This window comes from Gymnoscopelus braueri, assembly GCF_963280865.1.
Source record: "Gymnoscopelus braueri genome assembly, chromosome: 2".
NCBI lineage: Eukaryota > Metazoa > Chordata > Actinopteri > Myctophiformes > Myctophidae > Gymnoscopelus > Gymnoscopelus braueri.
The window spans coordinates 48,908,084-48,935,338 of NC_137604.1; the positions used below are offsets into that span (position 1 = coordinate 48,908,084).

The 27,255-nt window shown below is 42.1% G+C and overlaps 2 protein-coding genes across 2 annotated transcripts in view; both read right to left on the bottom strand.

Annotated features, from left to right (window-relative positions):
* Positions 1–7,229, bottom strand: part of LOC308096003 (3',5'-cyclic-AMP phosphodiesterase 4C-like) — a gene marked incomplete at both ends in the record, with an annotated part of 20,317 nt that extends 13,088 nt beyond the window's left edge. Inside the window, 6 exons of the mRNA XM_080443244.1 lie at positions 436–503; positions 2,833–2,872; positions 3,045–3,221; positions 3,591–3,718; positions 4,253–4,387; positions 7,188–7,229. Of these exons, the coding sequence (XP_080299370.1) occupies positions 436–503; positions 2,833–2,872; positions 3,045–3,221; positions 3,591–3,718; positions 4,253–4,387; positions 7,188–7,229 (590 nt within the window). The remainder of the gene's footprint in view (positions 1–435; positions 504–2,832; positions 2,873–3,044; positions 3,222–3,590; positions 3,719–4,252; positions 4,388–7,187) is intronic.
* Positions 7,230–18,210: 10,981 nt separating this feature from the next.
* Positions 18,211–27,079, bottom strand: LOC308096040 (hsp90 co-chaperone Cdc37-like; the record flags this gene model as incomplete). Its single annotated transcript, XM_080443306.1, has 8 exons — positions 18,211–18,363; positions 19,620–19,691; positions 21,445–21,627; positions 23,056–23,178; positions 24,188–24,303; positions 24,539–24,644; positions 25,504–25,806; positions 26,963–27,079. The coding sequence occupies 8 exons, from the start codon at positions 27,077–27,079 to the stop codon at positions 18,211–18,213; spliced, it is 1,173 nt and encodes a 390-aa protein (XP_080299432.1).
* Between the last annotated feature and the right edge of the window lie 176 nt (positions 27,080–27,255).

Below are 27,255 nucleotides of genomic sequence, written 5' to 3' on the forward strand. Positions count from 1 at the left end.
CAGTTCCAGGTCTTAATGGGTTAAAAACATAGAAGGGATCAATCAGAAACACAAATAAAATGGAGAGATAAATAACTAAAGCTCGGAGAGCTTTATATAAACCTCTCTCTCAAAACAGTAAGTATTGTTACAGAAAAGTGGACATTGGATAAGCAGCAGTGACTCACAGTAAGAAACGTTTGTCAAACTAAACGTACGTAGTGATAACTAATACAACAACACAGCGATATTACCGAAACTTTATATGGGCATTTCAAGCATTATGCCATTCCTGCTTATAATGATACAGGAAATAGTGGTTCAAGACATTTCATCCATAATAAAACTGACAATCCTTGTTTTGACTGTATCACTGTAAGAACTACTTACATCAATTATTAACACATGTTAACCTAGTCAGTGAAAGACCATAGGGGACAGAAAGTTGGTACTGACTTGACTGGCGTGGAAACATTGGCAAGAAGGGTGAAGTTGCTCCGAACTGATCGTAAACTGGCCAGGACCTAGGAGAATATAATAATAATAAAAATGTATAGCAGTTTTTCAATCAATGTTACAAACTGCGTTACAAAGCAACATGCAGTGCTAGGAAATACAATAAAATACAGGGAGTACATAAAATAAATGATACCTACAGGTATACACACACACATGGAATAAAATGAAAATGAATAACAATAACACAATAGGAAGTTGAGAGTAAACAAAATTAGGTCTTGATTGTAAATTAGGTGCAATTGAAAGAGCTGTATTTCCACAGATAGATTATTCCACAGTGCTTCCATGGGCCACTTTTTGACTGAACTTGGGGCTTTGTAAGATGACCTTAGACTATTTTACTTGTGTAAGTTATATAAGAGGAGACAAGCTCATTGATGTATGCTGGGGCTAAACTATTTATAGATTTAAATGTTATCAATAAAATCTCAGAATCTGGAGGACTAGTCGAGCTCCTTTCACAATACTGATATGCTCAATGTTTGGCCAGACACTCAACTGACAACTGCAACAGTTTCCAGCTACTTGTGTCAAGTCAACATTGCAATATCAGCGACGAGCATGTCAACTGTTATTGGCCTATTTAGTATACTAGAGGTTCGGCCGCTACACGGCTTACACCTACGTCGCACCGCCGATCCCACCGATATGTCTGAGTCATACCCATAGAACCCCTTGTACCCGACTGTCTGTGTCCTTTTCAGGAGATCTCTGTATCTGTCTTTGTCCCTTTTATGCCCATATAAATATGGACATACGCCCAAAACCTTTTGTGTTGTTCTTACATAGAGAGATATGCACTCTGTGGAGAGCCCCTTTCTAGTTAACTATTCATTGGTTTCCAGTGTTACCAAAAAACAACAACAAAAATGTAATTAATTAAAATATATAGAAAATAAACCAGCAAAGGAACTTTTTTCTTTCTATTTTGTGCTTTGTTTGTTAAAGGAGAATTAATGTCAGCATGTCTTTAGACAGTTTCAACTTAAAACGTAGATTACTGCCATTGCCATAGTGACTTGCCACATCTTGCTTTCATTTGACTGACGTTTCCATTGAGCTGAGCACCCCAAAATTCTTCTGAAACCTAAAGTTACAGGTCATTCAACACGTTCACAAACCCACATTAGATATACCAGTCCTTGTAAGAGCAGTGAACAAGGAAAGACTGCTTTCATGTATTATGCTCCACACAAATGGAACAAACTTCAGGATACTCTGAAACTGGTGCGATTGGTCTCAATTGAGACATTTAGGGTGCTTCTCGAGGACATACTACATAGTGATTGTACCTGCTTCATGTAACTCTATGCTTATTTGCATCTGTGACACTGTAATATGACTCAAATGTTTGTTATTGTTTTTCATTATGTATGTATTGTATTTTATATGCTGTCATCAGGGCGTCCTTGAAAAAGAGAGCTTGCTCTCAACGGGCTTCCCTGAATAAACAAAGGAAAAAGAAAGAAAGAAAGAAAAATGTCGTGGAATGAGAGTTACTGGCACATGCGGTACAAGTGAATAACATTCACTTTAATATTCACTCTCTGACTCACTATTATAGACAGTGAGTGTCACAACAGAGTCAGTGCCATGACAAGATCCTTCCTCAAAATCTGCCCTAAACTCAGGAAGTGATTCTGACATGGTACTGAAATGATACTGACATGATATTGACCATGATGCTGACATGATATTGACCATGATACAGACCATAATACTGACCATGATACTGACCATGATACTGACATGGTACTGACATGGTACTGACATGATACTGACATGATATTGACCATGATGCTGACATGATACTGACCATGATACTGACCATGATATTAACCATGATACCTGACATGATCCTGACATGATCCTGACATGATCCTGACCATGATCCTGACCATGATACTACTGACCATGATAATGACCATGAGAGTAGGCTGAACAACAAAGGTGTCACCAACAAATATTATAATTGACTGAATCAAAGGCAACACTGAGGTAAAGCAGAACCAGAACAGAGCATCCACCGGCTAGTAGGAGATTGTCTGTGACAGTAAGAGCAGTCCAGTACTGCGCTTGGACCTGAAGTCAGATTGATATTCTTTCTCTCTCCATATAGTTAAGGAACTGGAGATGATTCATATTTTTATACACATACAGAAGTTTGTAAATTGGTCTATAATTGCTTGCTGTGAATGGAGGGGTTAGGCTTGTAAGAAGATGTTGGACACATTTAAATTTGCGGGCACAACCAGTGGACAATGTGCAGTTGGTAAAATAGACACAATGTTAGGTCCCTGTATGTACTGTATGTATCTAGAGAGAGAAACTCACTTGAGCAAAGGGTGTGACGATGAAGTCCTCTGCTGTGTGCCTGAGAGAGAGATGGGAAGAGAGCGGATGAGAGAGAGCAAAAGCAATTATTGAAAAGTGAAATAATAATGCTCCATCTGTGGATTGGTCTTACACACAGGCATACTATCATGATTCATGAATGTTCTCTCTCTCTCTCTGTCTCTGTCTCTCTTTCTTCCCCTGTGTCTTACCCCTCACTCGCCAGGGAGTTCCTTGAGACGGTCTTGGGGGACATGTCGTAATCCGAGTCAGAGCGGTAGAGGAAAGACTCTCGTCTCTGGCCGTGAGAGAAGGAGGTGTTGAGGGTGAGTCCTGGGCTCTGTCCCACAGGGGTGTGAGCTGGGGACTCGCCGTTTTCCACTTCACATCTGAAACAAAGAAAGAATAGGGTGCATGTATTTACTGCAGCTCTCTTTCCCCTCTTCCAAATCCCAACTTCCTGTATGTTACTCTCGCTACAACTGCCAATAGGTTAAACTCCTATAGCTGCTCCAGTACCTGCATTATTGAAGCTTCAACCCCCCCCCCCCCCCATATCAATAGAGGAGGGAGACCACTGTATAATGAAAAAAATAGCTTTAATGCCTTCAAACAGCTATTTTTCAACTTTTTTGTTTTGGTAAAAGAACACACTTGGCTTATAGAGCAACATATGTGTGTGTGTGTGTGTGTGTGTGTGTGTGTGTGTGTGTGTGTGTGTGTGTGTGTGTGTGTGTGTGTGTGTGTGGGGGTCATACCCATCAGCGTCTGCATGTGTGATGGAGATGCGTGGCGGGATGCGCAATGGAAGCGTTGTGGGTCGAGACATGTTGCTCGGGACCTCTGGTGAGCGCGTGCGGTCCCGGGGGCGGAGCCAGCAGGGCACCTTCCAGGTCACATGTCAGAGGTCAGGGCACAGGAGGAGAGACCATTAAGTACTCAGAACAGATGAGACAGTCAGGGTTCAATTTGCTGGGGGAGGGGGGGGGGGGGGTCTATGCCTCTGCTTTTGATCTGATCTGGTCCTTCATCATTATTGCTGGTGGGGACGTGTTTTATGCCTGCTTCTGGTCAGACTGACTTAAATACATGCATTTTCTTTTGGGATATGTTTGATATCTATGTTTGATACTATAACAATTTTATATGAACGTCATTAACCCTGGCATCCCTATTTTGGGAGAATTTGTCTTTTAGGAAAGAAATGTTTATAGCGAAAATATCAGATCTACAAGCCCACAACAGGTTACGCTGCGATGCGTTGTGCACTTTTAGATTGGCTATGTTCCCTATTTGTCGCACGACAAAGTATAGATTAAGTGTTTAAGAAAATGTCCCCTCAATAGTTTTTTTGTTTTTTTACAAATGGAACCCTGGTGACAGTGGTCAATGCTTATTCCTAAACCGGCTCCATAGATACCTGAAGACTGGAAGAGAGTCTTCGGCTTCTCCCCCTACGTAGCTCCGCCCCCAACGTGGCTCCCGACGTATAGGAGTGGCTGTAGCTAGATGACTCCGCCTTCTCCCCACCACCTTCTGTATCTGTGTCGTTACCCTGTCAGACAGAGGGACATCAGGGAAAAGAGGGAGGGGAAATAAGAGAGGTGGGGGGAGTAACTGTAAATACAAATAAATATCATAAAAGAAATGTCCTTAACCACTTTATAGCTGCCATCCCTCCTTCATGTCATTGCAGGCAAAAAGTTTCAAAGATTTTCTAAAATAGTGGGGAAAAAAGCCAATGTGCAAGCTCACAACACGTGCAACACCGTTGTACAACAAAGTGGTTAGATGTATGATTAAAATCTATGACATCTAGTCTGATGTATCATCATATTGGCTGATGTTTCCAAACCAGTTTCATTTGTACCCATTGAAATTCTGGTGCATCTGATAGTTTTACACTAGTCCAGATTGAACATTATGTGCCATCTCTGTTTCATAAGGGCTGTTGAGCCACGTGCTATACTCATTACTCACACGTCTAAAATAATGGCAGAAAAGAGAATAAATACATACAGTGTGCAGAAAACATCAGCTGCATCATGTAGCTAATGCAGGGGAGGGCAACCTTTTCAGGCACATGTTACCTTTAGCCGTTTTCCTGGGCTGGGGTGATCAGCCAGTGACAGTGAGAGCTTTTACATCTTATTATAGGCTGATAATCTGATTAATATTGACATTGAAAATAATTAAATCATTTAATTTAATACTAAAATCTAACAAAGATTGAGTCAATAATTTAACATAAAGGTAAGATACATTCTGTCTATCTGGGGAAAAAGGTTTGATGCACATCAAACAATAATGGTTAATAATGTTAGTTTTTTTCTATCCACTCAGTTAATCACCTCAGCAGCCCAATCTGATCATCTGGTAGGTCAGAATGAGGTGATTGCACACAGCTGATGTAATGGAGTGTGTGTGTGTGTGTGTGTGTGTGTGTGTGTGTGTGTGTGTGTGTGTGTGTGTGTGTGTGTGTGTGTGTGTGTGTGTGTGTGTGTGTGTGTGTGTGTGTGTGTGTGTGTGTGTGTGTGTGTGTGTGTGTGTGTGTGTCTGGGATAAGGCCTCCACAGACTGAGCTCTACGAGGCTGATCTGCACTGCAGTACCGTAGCAACAAAACACTGGGGGAATGGCAGCAGTTGCTAGGCAACAGTGCCGTGTTGCCTCCATGCTGCGTTTGATGTCGTCCAGACCCAGATGTGAGATGCTCACATCCACAGGCACACACACACACACACACACACACGCGCACGAACGCACGCACGCACGCACACACGCACGCGCACACACACACACACACACACACACACACACACACACACACACACACACACACACACACGCACGCACGCACGCACGCACGCACGCACGCACGCACACACACACACACACACACACACACACACACACACACGTACTCTGCATAATCAATAATATAGCCTTTCTGTATTTCTGTATTTTAATAGAGCCTTTCTGTATTTCATCCACGATGTTACCCGTAATCTTATAGCTTCATCATACGACGGTGTCGCGCAAAAATAGCCAATTTACAAGCTCACAACACATTGCAACGCGGTGCATCGTGGGCTTGCAGATCAGTGATTGATACAATTGTTTTAATTCTTTGAGCACTTCTAACAATATTTATTTGTAATATTTGATATTTTGGAACATTTTCTGAAAATGCATTTTATTTGTTTTACATTAAAAAAAGATTAAAAAACTAAACAAAACCTGTAATGACATGCCCAAAATATGGACACCAGGTTGAAAGTTGTTAAAAAGCACATTGTCTCTGTCGGGTGGAAACCTCATATGTCCAAAACTGTTACTTTTCAGGATTCAAATTCAAAAATAGCAAAAAATAGCAGATCTACAAACTCAAGGTGCATCGCTTCGCGCCAGATCTGCATTTTTTCATACTTTTGTGTGATGCTGTAGAATGATCAAGTAGGGCGTTAATTTACAAAAAAAAACACAAAAAGTTCAAATATGGAGATAGGAGGTTTCTGCCCGACAGCGACGACATGGTGCTTGATCCCTGGATCCCATTAGAACAAAGATTGTGATCACAGTGGCTGGTTAAGTGGCTCACACCATGTGAGAGGACACTGGAGAATGAAACATTCTTCAGGGAGTAGCCCAGTGCTGACTGAAGGCCGATTCGATTCATACTTTGCACGTCTAAAATAGCTGACCTACAAGCTCAAAACGTGTTGCGGATGTGACGTGCTGTGAGCTTGTAGGTCTGCTATTTTCTGTCAAGCCCAATACATTTGTGTCGAGTCTAATAAATTGGCCTTGACACGGACAAACCTTCATAGGTCAGAAAAGAGGGCGCCTTTAGGTGTGTTGCAATCACCAGGTTAGCAGGCCCTATGACATACAGTACACAGTAAAAATCGAGTTTTGATTAACTCTAAGGGCATAGAAATGGAATCAAATGGGCTCCATTTGGTTCTCAGAGTTAAATAAACACAACTGAATTTTACAGTCTAGGATCACACATGCATGCATGGATTTGCACGCGCGCACAGACATACGCTTGCATGCACATACCAACCTGAGCATACATACACATACCTACGATATACTGTACATGCGTACTAGCTCTGTGCCCACTGAATCCATGCGCACACAAACACACACAAACAAACAAACACTCAGTGTTGCTCTCCTGTTTCCCCAAATGTTGTTTTTCCCTCTTTCTAATCTGTAGTGTTGTTTCTGAACAAGTGACATCTACAGTATAACAACGGCAATGCTGGCTGATGTTCCCAATTGATTCCTGACAGCAAAACACTCCCCCACACTTGATGTGTGGGCGTTTGTTTGTGTTCACCTTCTCACCTCTTCTCCATTCACCGACAGCACGCTGCGGCTCTTCTTCATTCTGATTGGTTCGTTCTGGGCCCCAGGGCGGAGTGTTCCGGAACCCAGGCAGCAGAGCAGGTGGAGAGCCAGGACCGGAGGTCAAAGGTCACTCACTACAAGGTGAAACCGGGGTCAGACCGGTCACAGCCGGTCCCCATTTGGATCTGACCGGGCCAAGTGCCTCGCACTCCGTCAAGCTCAAGATTTGGACTGGCGGGGACTATGTGTTATCCTGTCAAACCGCATTCATGTACTCCTTGGAAGCTCCCCGATGAGTTAGTTATCGTTTTTTATGACCTGTTGGCCTTCATGTACCGGAGTTGGAAGAAGAAGCAGAACTAATTTCATGTTTTCTATCACTTGCTGACAAAAAATACATGATTTGTGTTCATTTTTCGTCTGGCTTTGGCTAGGCCAGCCAGTGGCTCATACCAGTCAAAGGTCATGGTGTCAACCACTTTTTATCCAGGTGTTTTGATTTGCTCATCCAATGTCGAGGATTGTTTTCATGAAATGTCCAAGCCAGAACACTGTTACCACGTGTACAGTACACACTAGTACTTTAAATTGTCAATCCCACATCCAAACATTTCCTCTCAAGTCAGAATTTTCCACAGTTTGGTTGCCTGGCTGGATCCGGCTTCTGCTTAGGACAGAAGTTAGGCTTGAGAGAGTTTGGTTCATCTAAGGAGTCAATGTCAAGACATTCAAAAATCCAAGTTGTGTTTGCTGAAGTCTTTGTTTTTCTTCGGCTAGGGTGTGTCCATTTCATGTTAGCCTCCTTGTGGAAAAAGAGAGATTGGTAATTAGTATATAACAAAGGATTCATACCTCTTTTAAATATCTTCCGACTTCCCTCTTACAACTCAGTGTTGTGTGAGTTACTGTCCTTTGGAAATAAGGAGCCACAAGCTCACAGCTATACCTGCTATTTTAGCCTATAATGATGTGCCCAATATAGTGACGTCAGGGTGGTTAAGGATACTAATGTGATTTACTGTAATAATGAATGAAAAAAGGAATGTACAACATATGTTCATATTTTTTGTGATACAAGAGCAGTACAGAGGCGAAAGAGGAGAGAAATCTTTAAATTGGAAAATAAGATTGTGGTCAGTTAGAATAGATAAATGAAGGACATGAGAGGAGCAGTGATGAATATAGTTTTTACAACCATGTTGAATAGATACAGAGGCATGTAAATTGAGAGTGTCCAATTGTGAACACAGACACTGCAACACAAAAGCTCACGGATGTTATATAATTAATACTGTAGTAAGCAGTAAGAATTGACCTAATTCCAATGGATTCAGTTTACCACTGTTTCTCACTGAGCTGGTACAGAGTGGCAGTGGTGGAGACGACTTTTACCAGGGTCACCACTAGCAACACACCCACTTAATGGAAGAAACGCATGATAACAGTCTACACAAACAAACATAACAAAGAGAGCTGGGATGACAAAATGACAAATGCTGTAGATTATTACATTCACTGAGAATTATGGACAGACACACACACACACACACACACACACACACACACACACACACACACACACACACACACACACACACACACACACACACACACACACACACACAGACACACACACACACACACACACACACACACACACACACACACACACACACACACACACACACACACACACACACACACACACACACACCGTGGCCGCTGCCGCCACCACCACCACCTCTGAGGGTAGATAAAGCAGCTCATAAAATCTAGCAACAATGCATCAAAATGCAGCTCAGCTAGGAACCTGTGCTGCTCTTACGAAATAAACCCAATGCCATGCCTAATTGGACATGCATTGCATTGCAGGCACACACACACACATACACACGCACGCACGCGCGCGCACGCGCACACACACACACACACACACACACACACACACACACACACACACACACACACACACACACACACACACACACACACACACACACACACACACACACACACACACACACACACACACACACACAAACACACACACACAAACACACGCACGCACACAGCCTGCAAAGTGTAAGAACACAACACACTCACCTTGATCGCCTCAAGATCAACGACAAGATGGGCTGTGCCTTTTTTCTTGCTTTCGCTATCTCCCTCCTTTTTCTCTCTCTTCCCTCCTTTCTCTCTCTCTCTCTCTCTCTCTCTCTCTCTCTGCAGACTAGCAGTATGTCACAGCGGAGAGAGAGAGAGAGAAAAAAAAACACTTGGCGGCTTCATGAATATCTGTGGCTTCAACCAGCCTCCCTCTATCCCTCCTCTCTCTCATCTCCCTCTCTCCTACCACAGTGGTCTCCCCCAACCACCCCCAAAGGCTCCATGGAGAGTCCCTCTCCTCCCTCCCTTCAGCACACACTCACAGCATCTCTGTTAATCCCATACAACAGTCTATCCCTCCTCCAATCCATGGCATCCCTGGGCTTTATTCCCGCTATGTACGCCTTCCTCCTTTTACTTCTTCATATCGCCCCACCCTATCACTTTGCTCTAGCAGTCGAGCATCATTTCTGTCTTATACCCACACAAAGATCTCAGACATGTTAAGGACACTTTGTCTGCCCAACCCTTTTGTCTCGCGCTCCCTTTCGCAGACACACACATGTTCTCTATTCCTATTGATTGTCCTTTATACGGTCATTCAAGGACATTTGTCTGCGACATATGCAGATCCTCATCCTACAGTGAGGCAGAATGTTGCGAGTCGTAAAAGGCAAATCATGTTATTCCAGTGATCTTGGATAATATCATTTAGACATGAACCACTTCACTTGATCTCTAGTGTCCCTATTCTGCGGGGAACACTCTGGGGGAACATTTGTCATACAAGCTCACAACACATTGCGTTGCGACACATTGTGAGATTTGTAGATCGGTTATTTTTGGTGAAGAGATTTGGTGTAGAGGGGAAAAAAGCGGACCAAGTACAAAGCCAACTCAGGTCTGGTTTACTAAGTATACAGGGTTTAAGTGGTTAACACAAAGCTCTCCCAAACCTCAAAAAATACATGACAAATACCGTTGCTCATTTTCTTTAGTGATGCTTTGTGGAGTTGCTCCCTTGAAAATAAACAGAAGTCATTTGGCCAATCTTTCAATTAAAGCATAGGATATAATATCTCCTGACAGACACATAAGAGAACCCTGGTGATTTTGGAGGAGACCCTGCATAGCATTTTCTCTAGCTACACCCATGACCTGTCCTCTGTCTAGCACAGTGGTTCTCAACCTTTTCAGGCCGCGACCCCCAAAAATAATCAGATTTGAACTGGGGACCCCCCCCCCATGTCAAGCACTTGGAATTGTAAGAGTTCAGGCATTATTTAGTTTGACTCGGTTCCACAGATAAATATTGTGAAAATAGCAGATCTATAAGCTCACAACGCTTCGCAACGCTTTTTCTTTACTTTCTTTACTTTCAATACATCGGCTATTTTTTTATATTATTTGACAATTTGGCCAGTTTTTATAGTACAGTTTTTGATTACCTTTGATGCAGTAATGGTCTTTTTTTTTTAGGTACCCCCCCCTGGGGGTTCCGACCCATAGGTTGAGAACCACTGCCCTAGCACCACTACCAGACCAATCTTTCAATTAAAGCGTATCTCTTGACCCCTTTAGTTGTACAGACACAGAATTTGCTGTGCACATTCATGTTCCCAGAGAAAGTAGCCTAGTGATGGTGACCCCATGATGATTTCTCTTGCGCCGCCATCAATCTAAACTTTCAAATGAGCAAACTGGGGAGATTTTTAGGCCATGTGGATGTTTGTACTCTGCTGCGTGCATTCTTGTTACAACTGCTGCTAACCCACTCCAGGTCCAGTGAAATGCTTTTCCATCTAACCAAGAACAAACTGATACACACAGGGATGAATGAAGTGCTGAATGATATCATTCTGTTTTTCTTACCACTTGTTCAGGTATTATTACTTATATTTGATTTATGACCAATTTATGATTTATGTGATTTACATCAGTGGCTGCAAAAAGAACCTTCGCCTCAGAAATCCTACACAGGCTGTAATTGTAATTGTACTGTAAATTGAACCCAGCTAAACCCAACTAAAAAGGTGTGCTCAGTAGAGTGCAAATCTTCACCAGGGGCCTGTTCCTCAAAAGGTGAATTAGAGCTAAAGCCTGGCTTTACCACCTATCCTGGCTTAATTTAGCCAGGATTAGAGCTGACTCGGTTCCTCAAAAGGTGAATTATCTTGAAGATTAGTTTAGCCAGTTCACCCTGGCTAAGTTTAGCCTTATCCGATTCCTCAAAAGAGAATTGAAGCAAGCCTAGCTTAGTTACCATGGCAATTTAGCTGTGAAGTTAGCCTGGTCAGGAGCAGGCTAACAGCCAAGCTTACTTAAGCCAGTGCCTTGTTCTTCAAGTTTTTCCACAGTTAATTCAAAACATGTGTTTGTATATGGACTCATTTTAATGACCCTGCATTCAAATAAAATGAAATCAATACAATAAGATATAATCAATGCAATTATATTACTGAAAGTGAAATAGTGTGTGACCATGAATCATAATTGTTTCACAATGACTCATGTGATATGTCATTGTCACTCTGTTAACACTATAGTTCATATTGTTGTTAGATGTTTGATAATATATTACCATTTTTTAAAAATATTATAAAAAATGTCTAACACATACATATACACACATATATATATATAAATATATATATATATATATATATATACATATATATAAATATATAATATATATATAATATATATATATATATTTAAATATATATATAAATTATTAGTTACAGGTTTAAAGGAGCCTCTGTGTAAGTCAATAAGGAGCATATTTTAAATTATCAATTTCTAGTCAATGGAGAAATTGTTTTGTTTTTTATTTCTTGTCCACCTTTGGAGTTACATCATGATGGCAAGGTAACTACACAACCCAAACCTCTACCAAAGTGGTCTTGCAAATGTGGGGTTATTGCGTGTCTCGTCCCGTCCCCCGCTCATCCCGTCGGTCAACCCCTCCCCCGTCCCGTCCCGTCCGTCCCGTTGCGGACCCCGTCGCAGTACACCGCCGTCCCCCCGTCCCGTCCCCGTCCCGTCCCGTCCCGTCCCGTCCCGTCCGTCCTGTTGCCCGTCCGTCGCAAACACACACACACACACACACACACACACACACACACACACACACACACACACACACACACACACACACACACCGACACACACGCGCGCGCGCGCTCGCACACACACACACACACACACACACACACACACTCTGTGTGTGCTAGAAATACTTTGCCACGCTTTCTCCCTGGATTTATTAATAACGGCCGTGTTTCCTTTTCTGTTGATAACATGTTTCACTTCCTCATAAGCTTGCATGAGCTGCTGCTGTTCGGCCACAGAGAAAAACGCTGCGCGAGTTTTGTTCCCCGCTGCGCTGCCATGATTGGTCAAGTTCAAGGAATCTGCGCTCGAGTTCATGGTCTTTTATCCACCTGTTTCCGCGGGAATTTACTGGAGCAAAAATCCTGTGTGGGAAACATCCTGCGGGGGGACCGGAAGTAGGAAATAGCGGCTCAGTGTGTTTACATTTGCCAGCAGAACGTAGCTGTACTGCGAACGGGCCTTTTGCATGTAGTTGAAGCGCAAGGGGGCGGGGGGGCGGCGCATGGGGAGAGAGTCTGTGCCTTGACTTCAGTGCGCTGACTCTCTCCCCCCCCCGCCCCTACGTTCTGCTGGCAAATGTAAACACACTGAGCCGCTATTTCCTACTTCCGGTCCCCCCGCAGGATGTTTCCCACACAGGATTTTTGCTCCAGTAAATTCCCGCGGAAACAGGTGGATAGAAATACGTCGTCGGCGAATCGCCGCCCATTTAGCCTGGCTTCATTATCCTGGCTGGACACAGCCTGGCTTGACAAGGTCTAGCTCGACAAAGTTGCTCCTTTTCAGCCTGGCTTGGCGTCTGAGGAACGGAATAAACGAGGCTTTTCGGACCCGACTTTGTCAAGCCTTGATTTGGCTTAAGGCCAGGCTTTGTTAATTCACCTTTTGAGGAACAGGCGGTAGCATATCTCTGCTGTTCGGCCGGAACCAGCTAAATCCAAAATGGTAATTGTTCAGGAAATGAAAAACTAAATATCAATTTTTCTGAAAATGAAGAAAACCTTATATTTTTTAAACAAAGCAATACTGCCTCATCAAACTTGGTATTGTGACTTTATATATTATCAGATACTTGCATGTGTCATTATATTATCACCACTTTACCCAAATCCAGCTCAAGTGGAGTTAGGAGGTTTTGTCCATCATTGATAAGAACAGCTGGCAATGGATCTCAAAGCTCACAACACATCACAACGCATTGTGAGCTTGGAGATCAGCTATTTATGGTGAGCGCCATCCTCATATACTAAGTATAGATCAAGCTGAATTCTGTACTTAAACAACTTTTATTTTAACATGCATTGTAAACAACCATGGATCTAACTGTTACCACTGTTGTTCTTACAGTTGAGTGCAACAAACAATTCTGCCTCAATACTCAATCATGTATTTAACAAAAGCAATCATGGCACACCAACAATAAATAAATGGCATATAAATACAAAATACATTCATGAAAAATAGAATCTGTAGCCTATCAAATCTGTAGCCTACTGCACTAACAATAACAACCACAGTTGAATTTACCTATCATATACCTATCAACATTTTATTATCACACTGTTGTGTGTTGTGTGTTGCGTGTGTGTGGTGGGTGTTTCTTAGTGCTTTAGATTGTCATAAAAGCTGTGAAAGTCTTTTGGCATGATCTCCTTGAGCTCTTGGAGATGTTTGAAACAAACTCCTACACACACTCATTCTCTGTCCATTAACATTTAAAAAGAAAACACGAGCAGATGAACTTTGTGAAGACACCCTTCTCCTCTTTACTGGGGTGACATCTATCAAACCTTGCACATACATTCTCTTCTCTTCCCAGTTTATGTTCTCCCAAAAGCATTGAAAAATCTTCTCCCTGTCTGCCTCATACAGAGCAGAGCTTCTCTGAGAGCCTGAGAGGAGGGGGGAGTTGTTTGTTTTTGACGGACAGTTTGAGGGTCCAATGGAGTTAGGAGTTTTCGTCAGAGGCGCTTTTTAATACTTTTCATATGTTATTATTAAAAAAAAAATTACACAGATGTAGAGGGGGTTCAATAGCGTTGATTTATGAAAAAAAAAAAAAAGAAACTGAAAATGGAGTTAGCTGGTCCCGGCTGGACATCGACGATGATATGCAGTATGTATGCATAGAGATTTCTATACCTACTGCAGCACAGCATGCGATAGATCGTCTCTACTGTCTTCCTCCTTCTCTCTCTCTCATACACGTTGTCTACTCTACTGCTCTCCATCTTTCTCTCAGATTTCTGTCATTCAAATTTCTCTGTAACAAAAGCATCATGTACCAATCCTTGGGCTGAAGCGTTTGACTTTTCTGGTGCAGACACACAAGCTTATGAACAGCACTTTAGTGAATAGACGTTTTCCGATCAACCCTTCTTTCTAATGCAGATTTTGGGAAGCTTCTTTTTTTCCATCCACTCGCAGTCTGGAGCAAGCAAGAATGAATTGCTGAGAACTATCTATTGGGCGATCAGTGCTAACGGTTGACTGAGTAAACTTTTATCAGACTTTGCATTTAATGCTGCTCCTTGTACTCTATCAATACTTCAAGGTTTCTGTTGGACTTTGTTTATACAGTACATCTATCTACTGTAAATCTATAATTACACGAAATCTGAGTGTGTCTGTGTTGTTTACCCCCCATATCTCGAGAACCATCCGACCGATCGACTTCAAGGTTGCCGTGTGTATCGCTAAAAAGACCTAAGGGATTACAGGGCCAATTAAGTTGGAAGTTAGTTGGATGAGCGGCAGCAGTTGTCCAGGGCCCAAAAATCGCATATCTCTGTTTATCTGTTTGCCTGTCTGTCTGTTTCCCTTTTATGTCAATATATGGAGATCCCTGTAATCAATATGACGTCATAGTACTGGCATCGTAGACTGGCCTCCAATTACTATTAACTAGAGGTTTGGGCCGCTTCGCGGCCCTCATATCTAGGCCCGATCAGCTACATCACAGCTACGTTGCACCAGTGATCCAACTGGCCATATATGGAGATGCGCAGTAGGCTGGGGTCAAAATAAAGGTGCTGCGGCCAAAAAGAAGGAAGGAAAGATGCTGTGGCTAAAATGTTAAAATGTAGTTTTATATTAATTGTACAATATGTAAGTACATTGAAGGCGGGGAAAGAAGCCTAAGTATTAGCCAGAGCACTGATCAACATTCTGTGGCAAGTTTGAAGGCAAATCGAGTGATCCTGTGCTGAGCAAACCCCGGAAGTACGTCCATATATGGCCAGTTGGATCACTGGTGCAACGTAGCTGTGATGTAGCTGATCGGGCCTAGATGTAAGGGCCGCGAAGCGGCCCAACCCTCTAGTTACTATTAATATATATATATAATTATAAAGGGTACTGCACTAAGTACTCTGACAACAGGTGCAACAGATAATGTATAACCGAAGGGGGATGTGTTCCGAACGCATGGCGTCATAGAGTGGCCTCCAAGTACTATGTTAATACTGCACTAAGTAGTCTTACAATGGGTACAAAAGGTATAGAAGGCTATCATCTTCCAAATCAATGTAAAGAGTGCAACAGTTCTGTTGTGCAGTGGTGAGGTATCATGTTAATGGTGAAGGAGAGACTGTAAGGCTAATTCACACTGTGCTAGAACAGCAAGCGCTGTGGCTCACTGTGTTAAGATGTTCTCTAGATGTTCCCAAGATAACTGGTTTAAACCCCACTCTAACACTTTCTTATAGATTGAAAAACTTTCAGTGTGAGCCAAGGGCCTTGAATCTTAGTAAAATATCAGCAGTGTAGCTGAGATTGAAAGGCTCTGCCTCTTTCACACTGATGTAACAGCAAGTTGTGTTAAGACATTCTCTAATGTTCCCAAGATCAAATATTGGGGGTTATGGTAAGAACATGCCTCACCCAACTGAACTTTTCCAGATATCTATTGATGCCCCTGATATTTATAGAACAGTTGCAACTCCTTTCAATATCTACTCCACTACTAATATGGAAGTGTGAAAGTGGGGTTTGAACCGACAGTCTTGGGAACATCAAGAGATCTATACCACAGAGGTTTTTTTCTTCCCCTTTATCTCGCATGCTCTTCAGTTAAAGATTGGAGCCATATGAACTTGGAAAAAACATCAGCCTCTGCTATGACAGGCACATATCCTATACCACTGCACCACTGTTTTACATTTTGTCCATTGTCTTGCATGCTCTTCAGTGAAAGATTAGAGAAAAAAAACTCATCATTGTTTCTCAAAATACTTTGATTGATTGATTGAATACTTTATTAACAGTTTTTCAAATAGTACAGTGGTACAATTATACGATGACGCTAAAAGGATAACAGGACAAGCCCTAAGGGTTTGTTTCCATTGTGGTCCTACCGTATGTATTCAATTCATCAAGACATTTAAAGACATACAATAACATACAATAAATCCTCAACGCAACATATATGTACAGAAAACATTTCTGTCATTTCTAGTGTCAAGCTTCGAAGACTTTTCTTGGACCAGTTGCAAATTGCAGACAGGTACTTTTTATGACGGTTTTGAAGGAGGGAAAGGAGTCACACTTAACCTTGTAGGATTTAAATGCAGAGTAAACATGTTCCAAATAGTGTCTTGGAATCAAGGACCTTTGCCTGGGGCACTGATGTATAATATAATCATAATCTATATATAATAATCTCCTGCACCAAAGAGGATCTGGAGGTAATGATGATAAGAAGACATTTAGCCTTGTTCTGTAGAATTTGAGTGACATCTTTTCAAGAGGTGCCTTTGAAACTAGAACCTTTGTGATGACAGGTCTTGTGATGCCATAATTGAACTGGTGAAAACTGGTGAGCTCGTTCGAAAAAGAATCACATCGCTTTATCGGCACGTAATATTCTCGTTCTGTGTGGATGTACTCATGAGACAAACAGCAGTTTAAATAAATGCAAATTGGCCTGGGCCGCGGCGTGGCGGTCCAGGCACCCTAGGCTGCAATGCCAGCCTGACAGCGTGTCGCAGGCTTGAGTCCCGACCCCAAAGACCTTTGCTGCGTGTCATTCCCTATCTCTTTCCCCATTTCCTGTCAGTCTACTGTCCTATAAATAAATAAAGGCATAAAAATTAATGCAAATTAATCACGCGAAATAAACACCCCAGAGGTGTATAAGGACCTTACCCCCAACCACTGAAAACAGAAATGGCCATCATTGTCCTGGTGGCAACAAATGCAGTATTTTGAACAATTTGGACAGGAGTGAGAGTGTGTGTGAGAGTGTGTGTGTGTGTGTGTGTGTGTGTGTGTGTCACTCGGCCGGTCCCCTACACCAGGGGTGTTAATTTTTATGTCATGTACCCCCCAAAGTGACTTTCATTAGGCCATGGGCCCCCTTATCAAATGATTGTGTCCTGGGGACACTGATATGAAAAGATGTTTTGAAATTATGGTTAGAGAGGCACCCCAGCTAAATGAGGAGTATAGTTTAATATCACTATAATTCAATTTACTTGAAATTATTACAGAACAAAAAGTGACTCATCTTATAGTATTTCAATATCACCACTATGAATTCTCATGTAACATTATGACATTTAGACACTTTAGATCCATTTAAACTCAAATACAAATGGTCCCTTCCGGCAATGGTCCTCAAAGTGGGGCCCAGGGACCCCTCAGGGTTCTTTGAGGGGAAATGGACCCTTACAGGTCTGCAACTCTGAGAACTGTGGGGGTCCTTGAAATTAAAAGGCTTGAGAACAACCGCCTTATGGGTACAAATGGATTTGGCTGCATTTTGTAAACTCTTTGGAGTTCCACTGGTGACATTTCCTTTTCATTCGACTATTCCTTCCCGTTCTCCTCCTTCGGCACCCTCCTCATCCTCATCCTTGTCATCATCATCTCCTTCATCTTCATCATCATCCCTTCCTGAGTCAGGGACCCAGAGTCCAGAGTCAACGCACCTCATCAGGTGATATTTTCCCTCCTTTGAAGATAATTCAAATTAGACAGCAGGTTCCAGGCTCAGACAAATAATGAAAAATAATAATCAGTGGTGGAAATTAACTAAGTGCATTTACTCAAATACTATACTAATTTTGAGGGACTTTTTCTGTAATGGAGTATTTCAATTTTTTTTTTATCATTTATAGTTGTACTCTGCTACATCCTCCTATAATTTGAGAAATTTGTTTGTAGTGCGTGGTGAGGCAAAAACTGCCCGGTTCTCCTCAGTGGCTGGAGCAATTGATCTGAATTTGCACACAGCCATTGACCATTACCATGTGCACGGAACAGCGAAGCCCCTTTTTCAATTCCACCAAATCTCAGCTGCTTTTTTGTGTAAAACAATGTTGCGGGGCTGCCCAGCTATGGGACTAACTGCCTCCCGGGTTGCCAGATCATGTGCGCATATCCCCCCACGGATGCGTCGACCGGGTATGGACTAGTATAGTTAATTTGCAGATTATTATTACATGCTGATGTACAAGCTCTTTCCAACTATGAAGGGTTTTGTTCACGTTTCTATGTAGGTGCATCATTAGAAAAAAACTCATCATAAAAGAAATGAAAATAGCCAATCTACAAGCTCACAAGGCGTTGCGGTGCGACACACTGTGAACTTGTAGATAGGCCATAATTATGTTTTATGCGGCCAAGTCACTTTTTGACTTGTTCTCTAATGACAATGTGTTATTTTTATTGTCTGGGTCAGAGATAAATGTAAACATGCATATGTGTCATATTGGCTAATGCAATTTCCAAATTGAGGCTGCAATTTTTGTTGTTAGGTTGTTTGTTGTGAAAGGAAACATGCTTAAGTATTCCAGTCCTACTGTAACAAATCAATCTGCAAGGTGTAGAAAATCAATGGTATTATTTAAACATGAGGAAATTAAGCGTTTAGAACTTTAGAGAAAAAACTATTATGCACAAAACATATCACAGACAGGTCACAATTCAAATTGCAAGGTTTGTTAAGAAATATTTATACACTGGAAAAGTACTGCTATTTTGCACCCGCTACATACCACACACACACACACACACACACACACACACACACACACACACACACACACACACACACACACACACACACACACACACACACACACACACACACACACACACACACACACACACACACACACACACACACACACACACACACACACACACACACACACACACACACACACACACACACACACACACACACCTCTACCCAAAGTCACTTACCATGATGTCTAGTTTGCTCATAGCGTCCTGCAGCATCTCAAAGTTTTTCTCATCAAAACCCCTCTGCATTTCCTATGAATACAGAAAGTGTCATCAGCCTGAAAGCAAGGACAACAACTCACAGGCCAGACAGCAATTCCAGCATGGAATTACCACATTCCGTGGTAATAAGTGTAGGTTGCAACGTTGTTATAGGCCTACTGACATTGAAAGTCAAAATGTCTAGATAATGGCCATATTTAAAATGTCATGGTATTACCTCTATTAGTGGATGCCTTTTAGTATTTTGTGTCACAGTACATTTGCACATACGTGAACTTTTTCCTCTGCATTTAAAGCAGCACTATGTAACTTTCCTCTTCTACCCCGGATTTTAACCTGGTTTCCTTCGCAAGTCCTGACATTTTTTACCATTGAGCTAATACAGCCTGCCTCCTTGCTCAGGGGATAAATCGAATCTTGACCATCAGGTCAAAATTAGTTTCAGATTCTGTGTCTAGGTGAGACATGTTACATTGTATTATTACACGGCTTGGATGAATGCTTGACCGATGAGCTCTATAACAGACCGCTGTCTAATCAAAGACTCAGAGCACCTGCTGCGCTGCTTGAATTTGATGCTGTATAATGCAACAACATGACAGCCATGAATAGATATTTTTATAATATTTTTCTGAATATACCACAGAGAACAGTAAAACCAATTTAGAAATATATACTGTATGTGTTTGGATCAGACAAAACATGCGAGTAAATTGCTGCCAAAATCTTCATTACATCCATATGGGGGAATAGCTCACAGCGGACGGCTATGGCTCAGCTGCTTGGGAATCAGAAGGCTGCCAGTTCAAACCCCGGCTCCCCATGGGTTGTGCGTCCGCATCTGTGTTTTTTTAGATTTGGGCTAAAAAAGCATTATTTTACACTTTGGCTATTAAAAAATAGCAGATATACAAGCTCATAGCGTGGCACCGAGTGCTGCGCTACGAGCTTGTAGATCTGCTATTTTTGATTATTTTTTTTTAAATGTGTGCAAATCTGTGAATATATATATTCTTTTAAAGCGAACATTTTTAACTCAAATCTTTGCTTCTGGGGGGTCCCTGGAACCAAATATTGTGAGTTGGGGGGTCCGCGGCCAAATACATATCATTTTGGGGGTCCTTGACAATTATGAAAAAGTTTGAGCACCACTGATATAGCAACATAAGTTTTTTTTTTAAACTGTTCGGATTTAGAAGACAGTTGTAGAGTCGGCTTCAGGTCAGCGAGACACTTGACCCCTAACTTCTCCCGATGACAGGTACTGTATTGCCTTGCATGGTTGCCTCCGCTGTTGCCGTGTGAATGTAATGCACATTGTAAAGTGTTTTGGATAAAGGCACAATTTTTTGTCAGTTGAATGATGCCATGTCACCGTTGTGTGCTTGAAAAAGAAAATCAGTCATTTTATAAATAAGAGATTCTAAAAGGACTTCAAGTGAGTGCTGGCGGTGATCTGTTCAAGTTACTTTAGTGTGCCTGCCATCCCAACTCCCAAGAATACACTGCAGCAACTGTTGAGAAATTATTTAGAGAAAATGCGTTTCGACATGCTGTCTTTGTCAAAAGCTTGAATGGTGTAAGCTTGCAACCATTTTACTTTAGACCAGTGATTAACTGACCAAAATCATGTCAGGAGCTAAGGCTTAGTTTTCTTTTCTTTCTTTCTTTCTTTCTTTTGTTTGTGTGCAAATACAGTGTGTGTAAACAAAAACAAAAAAACCCCAAAAAAGTACACTTACATGTTAGTACTTTTCAAAGTGTTTGATGGTGTGAGCGTTACCTCAGGGAGTGACTGGTAGACCTCAACGGGGTCTAAGCCACCTGGTCCCAGCCTCCTCTGCCTCTCCTCCTCCTCATACTCCTTCATAGCATTCTCAATGCGGATCTGAGCACAGCTGTGGACCCGCTCCTTCAATGACTCAAGCTCATTATTGAATGCATCCTGGTAAGGCTTGTCTGCAGTCTGAAGCGCACGCACGCGCGCACGCACGCGCGCACGCACGCACGCACGCACGCACGCACGCACGCACACACGCACGCACGCACACACGCACACACACACACACACACACACACACACACACACACACACACACACACTGAGGTTGATTTATTTTCTTCTTCTTCTTCTTTAACTGGCATTGCATTGATTTGCATTCATTCATTCCATATGCCTTTACTGTGCGCCCAACGTTACTTTATTTCCAATGGTAACTGGGCTACACTGAGCGACATGGAGCGGCGAGATGCCTGGTCACAAAAGCGCCGTGACTTTGCATAAAAAGAAGTTGAAAAAAGTTTAACTTTATGCAAATACACACAGTGACAGAGTCAAGTGGCGGCCAATCAGAGGGCAGATGTGTTCTCATATTTGAACCACCAGAGTGGGACACTGACTGTTTGCATGTCTCCTACCCACCTATGCTCTCCTGTTGGGAATGCCTGCTGGCATGAGCCGACTAGAGCTCACTCACATTAGACCACAAATCACCTATTAAGGCCTATTAAAGCCTTACACACACGGAATATGACGAATAAATTATCTGAAAATGCGTCTGTGAATATTTCACATCAAACTATTAATTTGGTGATGCCACTTTCATACAGGCTGAAGCTTTTATTCAGTGAAACATCGTCTTTCACATAATATGTGCGTCCTGTGTGGAGGTACTCATGACACGAATAGCAGTTCAAATGAATGTGAATTAATCACACTAAATAAATGCACTCCTTGTGTAAGGATATCTCATATTATGAGATATCCTTCTATTAATTCACCAGATCTCTATCTGTGCGTCACTCAGTGGCCGGCGTAACTTGGAAAGAGTATATACCGAACAGTCTCAAACTTGTCGTGTGTCGTATGACCCAGAGGTGTGTGGTGCCGAATGGTTTCTGAGAACCAAAGAAAACACAAATATCTGTATCTGTCTGAGGAGAACACACAAATCCGGTGTGTTTGGTGTGTTCAGCCGATGTATGCTTCCATTGGCCGAACCGGACCTATCAGCTGATTGGCTAAGCTTTGCGTAACATTTGTGCAGTTAACTAACTAACTAACTTTCAAACCAGCCATTGTAAATGAGAAAAGTATTAACATTGACCAACTTACCACTCCATACAGACTAGATAATAGATACGTGGGCCCTATTTTTGCCGGTGCTTTACCCATTATCCCTAAACTTCTTTGCCATTTTTACTATTTTTAAAAATAGTTCAACGAGACGATCTACATCGACACGTTGAGAGCTTGTAGATTGGCTATTTGAACTATTTGAAAATGTTTTTAATAATAGTAAAAAAGTTTAGGGACAATGGGTAAGGCACTGGCGAAAATAGGGCCCACAGACACATACACACAGACACACTAAACTGAAACACCCTCACAGACCTTAATCTTGGAGAAGAACTGTCGAAAGCAACCTCGTGGGTCGATCTCCAGCGCCCGAGCCAACTCCAAGATAAACTGCATCACTATGGTCTGGTGAGCCACCTGTTCCATCAATGCGTGTTTCTGCGATACATACACACATGAAAATCTTGACTAAATTGTATTTTTTTAAACACACTGAAGGGCATGCATTCCCTCACACATACACAGTATTCAAACAGGTATTTCTCTTTAATGACCTGCCCCTGCAAGGCAATCTCATTCTGAACAGACTTTTTTTTAACCACTTGAACCCAACGTCCCTAGCCTGACACTCAGCCTGAATTTTCATTTCGTTTCACTCCATTATTCAGTCTGAAAGCCCTCTCAATGCAGCGGAGTTCTGAGATGGGGGCGTGGCCAAAGTGGGACTCCACTATGAACCAACGCGATTGGTTCATACTGGATTGTCCCGATCCCGATTCGTCGTACAGATTTTCAACCGAGAAACACCCGCCTTCGAAAGCGTCACCAGACCCTGAATGCTAGGCAAAGGATTCAGGGGGTGGAGCCAGGCTACAACGTCCCTATTCAGGGGTGAACATTTAGCAAATATAACCCATCTACAAGTTACATTTGGCAAAGAGATTTGTTGTAGAGGGAAACATTAGAGGAACTAGTAGAGCCCGGGGCAACTAGGTACAGTATATTGGGTTTTAACCCCATATGGTTGAGCGGAGTCCCTCAGGGCTCTATACTAGTTTATTATTGTTTATTGTTATTTTCTGCTTTCTGTTATTGTGGGGAAAGCTTTTGCTGAAAATAGCCGATAAAAAAGCTCACAACGTGTGGCAGCACGACACGTTGTGAGCTTGTCGATGTGTTATTTTCTGCTAAAGCGTTCCCCACAATACGGATTTAAGTGGTTAAAAATCATGTGGAAAATGTTTTATGGAGAGGTTAGATTTATTTTTTATTTATTTTACTGGTGCTTCACCATATGGTTGCAATGGCAGGACCACTTTGGAAATTTGTATTTTATTATACTTTTTGTTATCCTGGGCATGATTTATATTGCGTTTGTATTTCCTACCACATAAAATCAATCAATCAATCAATCAATCAATCAATCAATCAATCCAAGTCCACCCACCTCCTCCAACTCCAAGTCAATGCACATGACGACAAGACAATTAGCCGTCTCCTCACACACCAGGTGTGAATTATCCGACAGGTACTTCTGACTGTCATCCCAGCGCCGCATCATGCCTGACACATGCGTACACACACACACACACACACACACACACACACACACACACACACACACACACACACACACACACACACACACACACACACACACACACACACACACACACACACACACACACACAAAAAGACAGAGACAAAAAACCTTGTATAGGCGTCAGATTTTCCTTTAAAGACAAAGGAGAGGAGGTACATAGTGGCCAAGAACACATGTTGTAATCCTAAAACCCACCAAAGTGCTTGATTTGCTTCTCATACTTGTCCACAAAGGTTTTGTGTTTCTCCTCCTTCTCCTCCTCTGTCTCCTCCATTGCTGTTGGCTTGACGTTCACTACACTCTAGAAAGCAGAATGAGGGAGAGAGGTTGACAAAATTAAGGTATGTGTTAAAGATAATTTCTAGTTTGTCATAGGATTGTGTCACTCGCTGAAAATAACTGATTTATTTTCTTCTTCAGTGACCCTGTCATATGATAATAAATGTAAATGTTTAGGTTAGCAGGATGATACCCAGCATTCTGTACATTGCGTGGTGATTTGAGCCAAACAAAGCGCAATCTCAGTTACTAACCCCCATCCCAGATCACCTTAACTACTACCAAACCATACCTACACTTAATAACCTCTAAACTCAACCATATCAGCCAATTCATGCAATGCATCATGGGAATTGCCCTGCAAACCAATTAGGGCTGTCCCCTCATAGTTGAATGATCAGTCAGTTTGGTCTTTTGAGAGTTTTGCTTGCATCGTGGCTCGCTCCCATCATCTCAATCATCTTGTGTAAAGTGGTCATAAAACTCAGTCTGAGCTGTCTTTTTTCGTCTTGGTGCCTCCGATAAAAACAAACAAGTCCATGCTCATACAACCCTTTATACAACCCAGTCAGTATAGGCTAATAGCCAGTAGCCATTGTGAAACAAACTTTAGACCTCACCAACCTGATAATGCTGGTCTCTGCATGATTGTATGTGGCAAACGCAATTTTACAGATTTGTTGATTAAATCAACTATTGAATATTAGATACATTCCTATGACTGTTACGCTAGTTGACTACGAATTTCTTTAGTGGAGGATACAGTAGCCCTAAAACCCATCGAGCAACCAAAAAAAGGAATCATTCACTCATAGCTCTAGTCTAAACCTTGCTTTGTGTGTGACTTTATTCATAGTGCTACAGTGAGATCTTTCCCTCACCTTGCTGAAGCCCTCTTTACTGAGCGTGTCAACATTCCATGGCAGTTTCTTCTTTTCTCTCTCGTACTCCTGCAACATTTTGACAAACTTCTTTTCATCCCTCCTCAATTTCTTCAACTTTTCCTGGAGTTCCTTTAGTTCAGCTTTTCTTTCATCCTCTTGTCCCTCCTTTGTTCCTTCTTCATTCTCTTCCAGCTCTCCAAGTCGTCCCTGTGCTTCCTCCATGCACCGTTTACACTCTTCTAAGTTCTGTTCCAAATCTTCACCTCTCTGCTGAAACTCTGCCATTCGCTCCAAACGGGCCTGTCAGGCGTCAGGCCATAGTGGGGATCACAGAGATAAACGAAAGAAGATATGAATGAGTGGAGTGTGGAGAAACAATGGATGGGGGTTGAAATGATGGAGGGATGCTCATGGGAAGTCACTGGCACAAAAAAAGGGGTGAAAGATATGGACGATCCCAAAGGCCATTGCTTAACTTCTTAAGCCCTATTTTATCGTTTCCGTTTTTTCCAAAAATAGCTGATCTACAGAGCTTGTAGATTCTGCTATGCTAAAAAAAATTTGAGCATTAATGTGGAAGTATGTGAAACATTTTGAATTATTTTGAAAATGTTTGGCTTTTTCTATAAACCCAAAATGGGGACGCAAGGTTGGTTAACGTGGTTAACAGGGGCCCTCAAAGATGGCCTAAGGGAGACTATAGGAGATACGGTATTAGCATGTCACGTATTGGGTGTTATTTGGATTTCCCCCCATTATTACCAGTAAGGCTATAATCTCATGTCTAATCCAGGAATGGAATTCAAGGAATGCAATGAGGTACACAGGTACACAAACATATGGATGGAGCCATGACTCTGAAATCAACCTTTCACCTAGCAGGCATCCTGACAATTAGGCAGAATTTAAGCTAATTAGAAATGAAGAGGCATATTGGCCATTTCGTATTAACATGTTAATTCCCAATTATGTAATCCAAATTAAAGTTGTGATTTCATAACTGATGATTCAGGTGTATAATTTCATGGAAGGCTTGGTGAGATTTGCAGCTACACTAACACTCCCTTTGAAGTAGGCTATCCTATTTAGCTACAATCTGGTCAAACTCTCTATAAATGCCTTCAGTTCTTTGGTCAGAGTGTGTAAGCTAAATGTATACTCATGAACACATCTTGTCAGGAAGCGACACCATCATGTGAGTGAGCATGATTTACTCTGACAACTTACAAAAATAAACACTGGCTGGCCATTCAGTGGCCTGAAAGCACATTAATTAGATAAATAACATAGTCATTGGCAAGGCACTGGTAGGGGAAACACTAGTCCAGGTCCAGAGCGTTAGAGGGTTCTCTCTAACGCTCTGGACCAGGGCTAGGGAAATACTTACTTACACTTACTCTACTCTTTATATCTAGGCCTACCTCTATGTTAATTCATCATTAAGTTTCTTGACTACCCGATGTCTCATCCTGAACAAGCTTTCGGTGTCCACGTTGGGATGAGTCACATCTTCATCGTCTGAGACGTAGATGTGATCCCAGGCGCTGTAATCAATACCGGTGCTGATCGACATCCTCTCACTCCTGCAGTGGGTTCAGAATCAACCGTATAAGCGATAGGAGCTGTTGTTTGAGAGACAAGCCTTACTTAAATGCCGGAAATGTTAAGGCTAGAGAAGACACAAATCCTCTTAGGCCGACTGACAATAAGCTGTTCATTTTAATCTCCCTTTACTTGCTAGTGCAACGC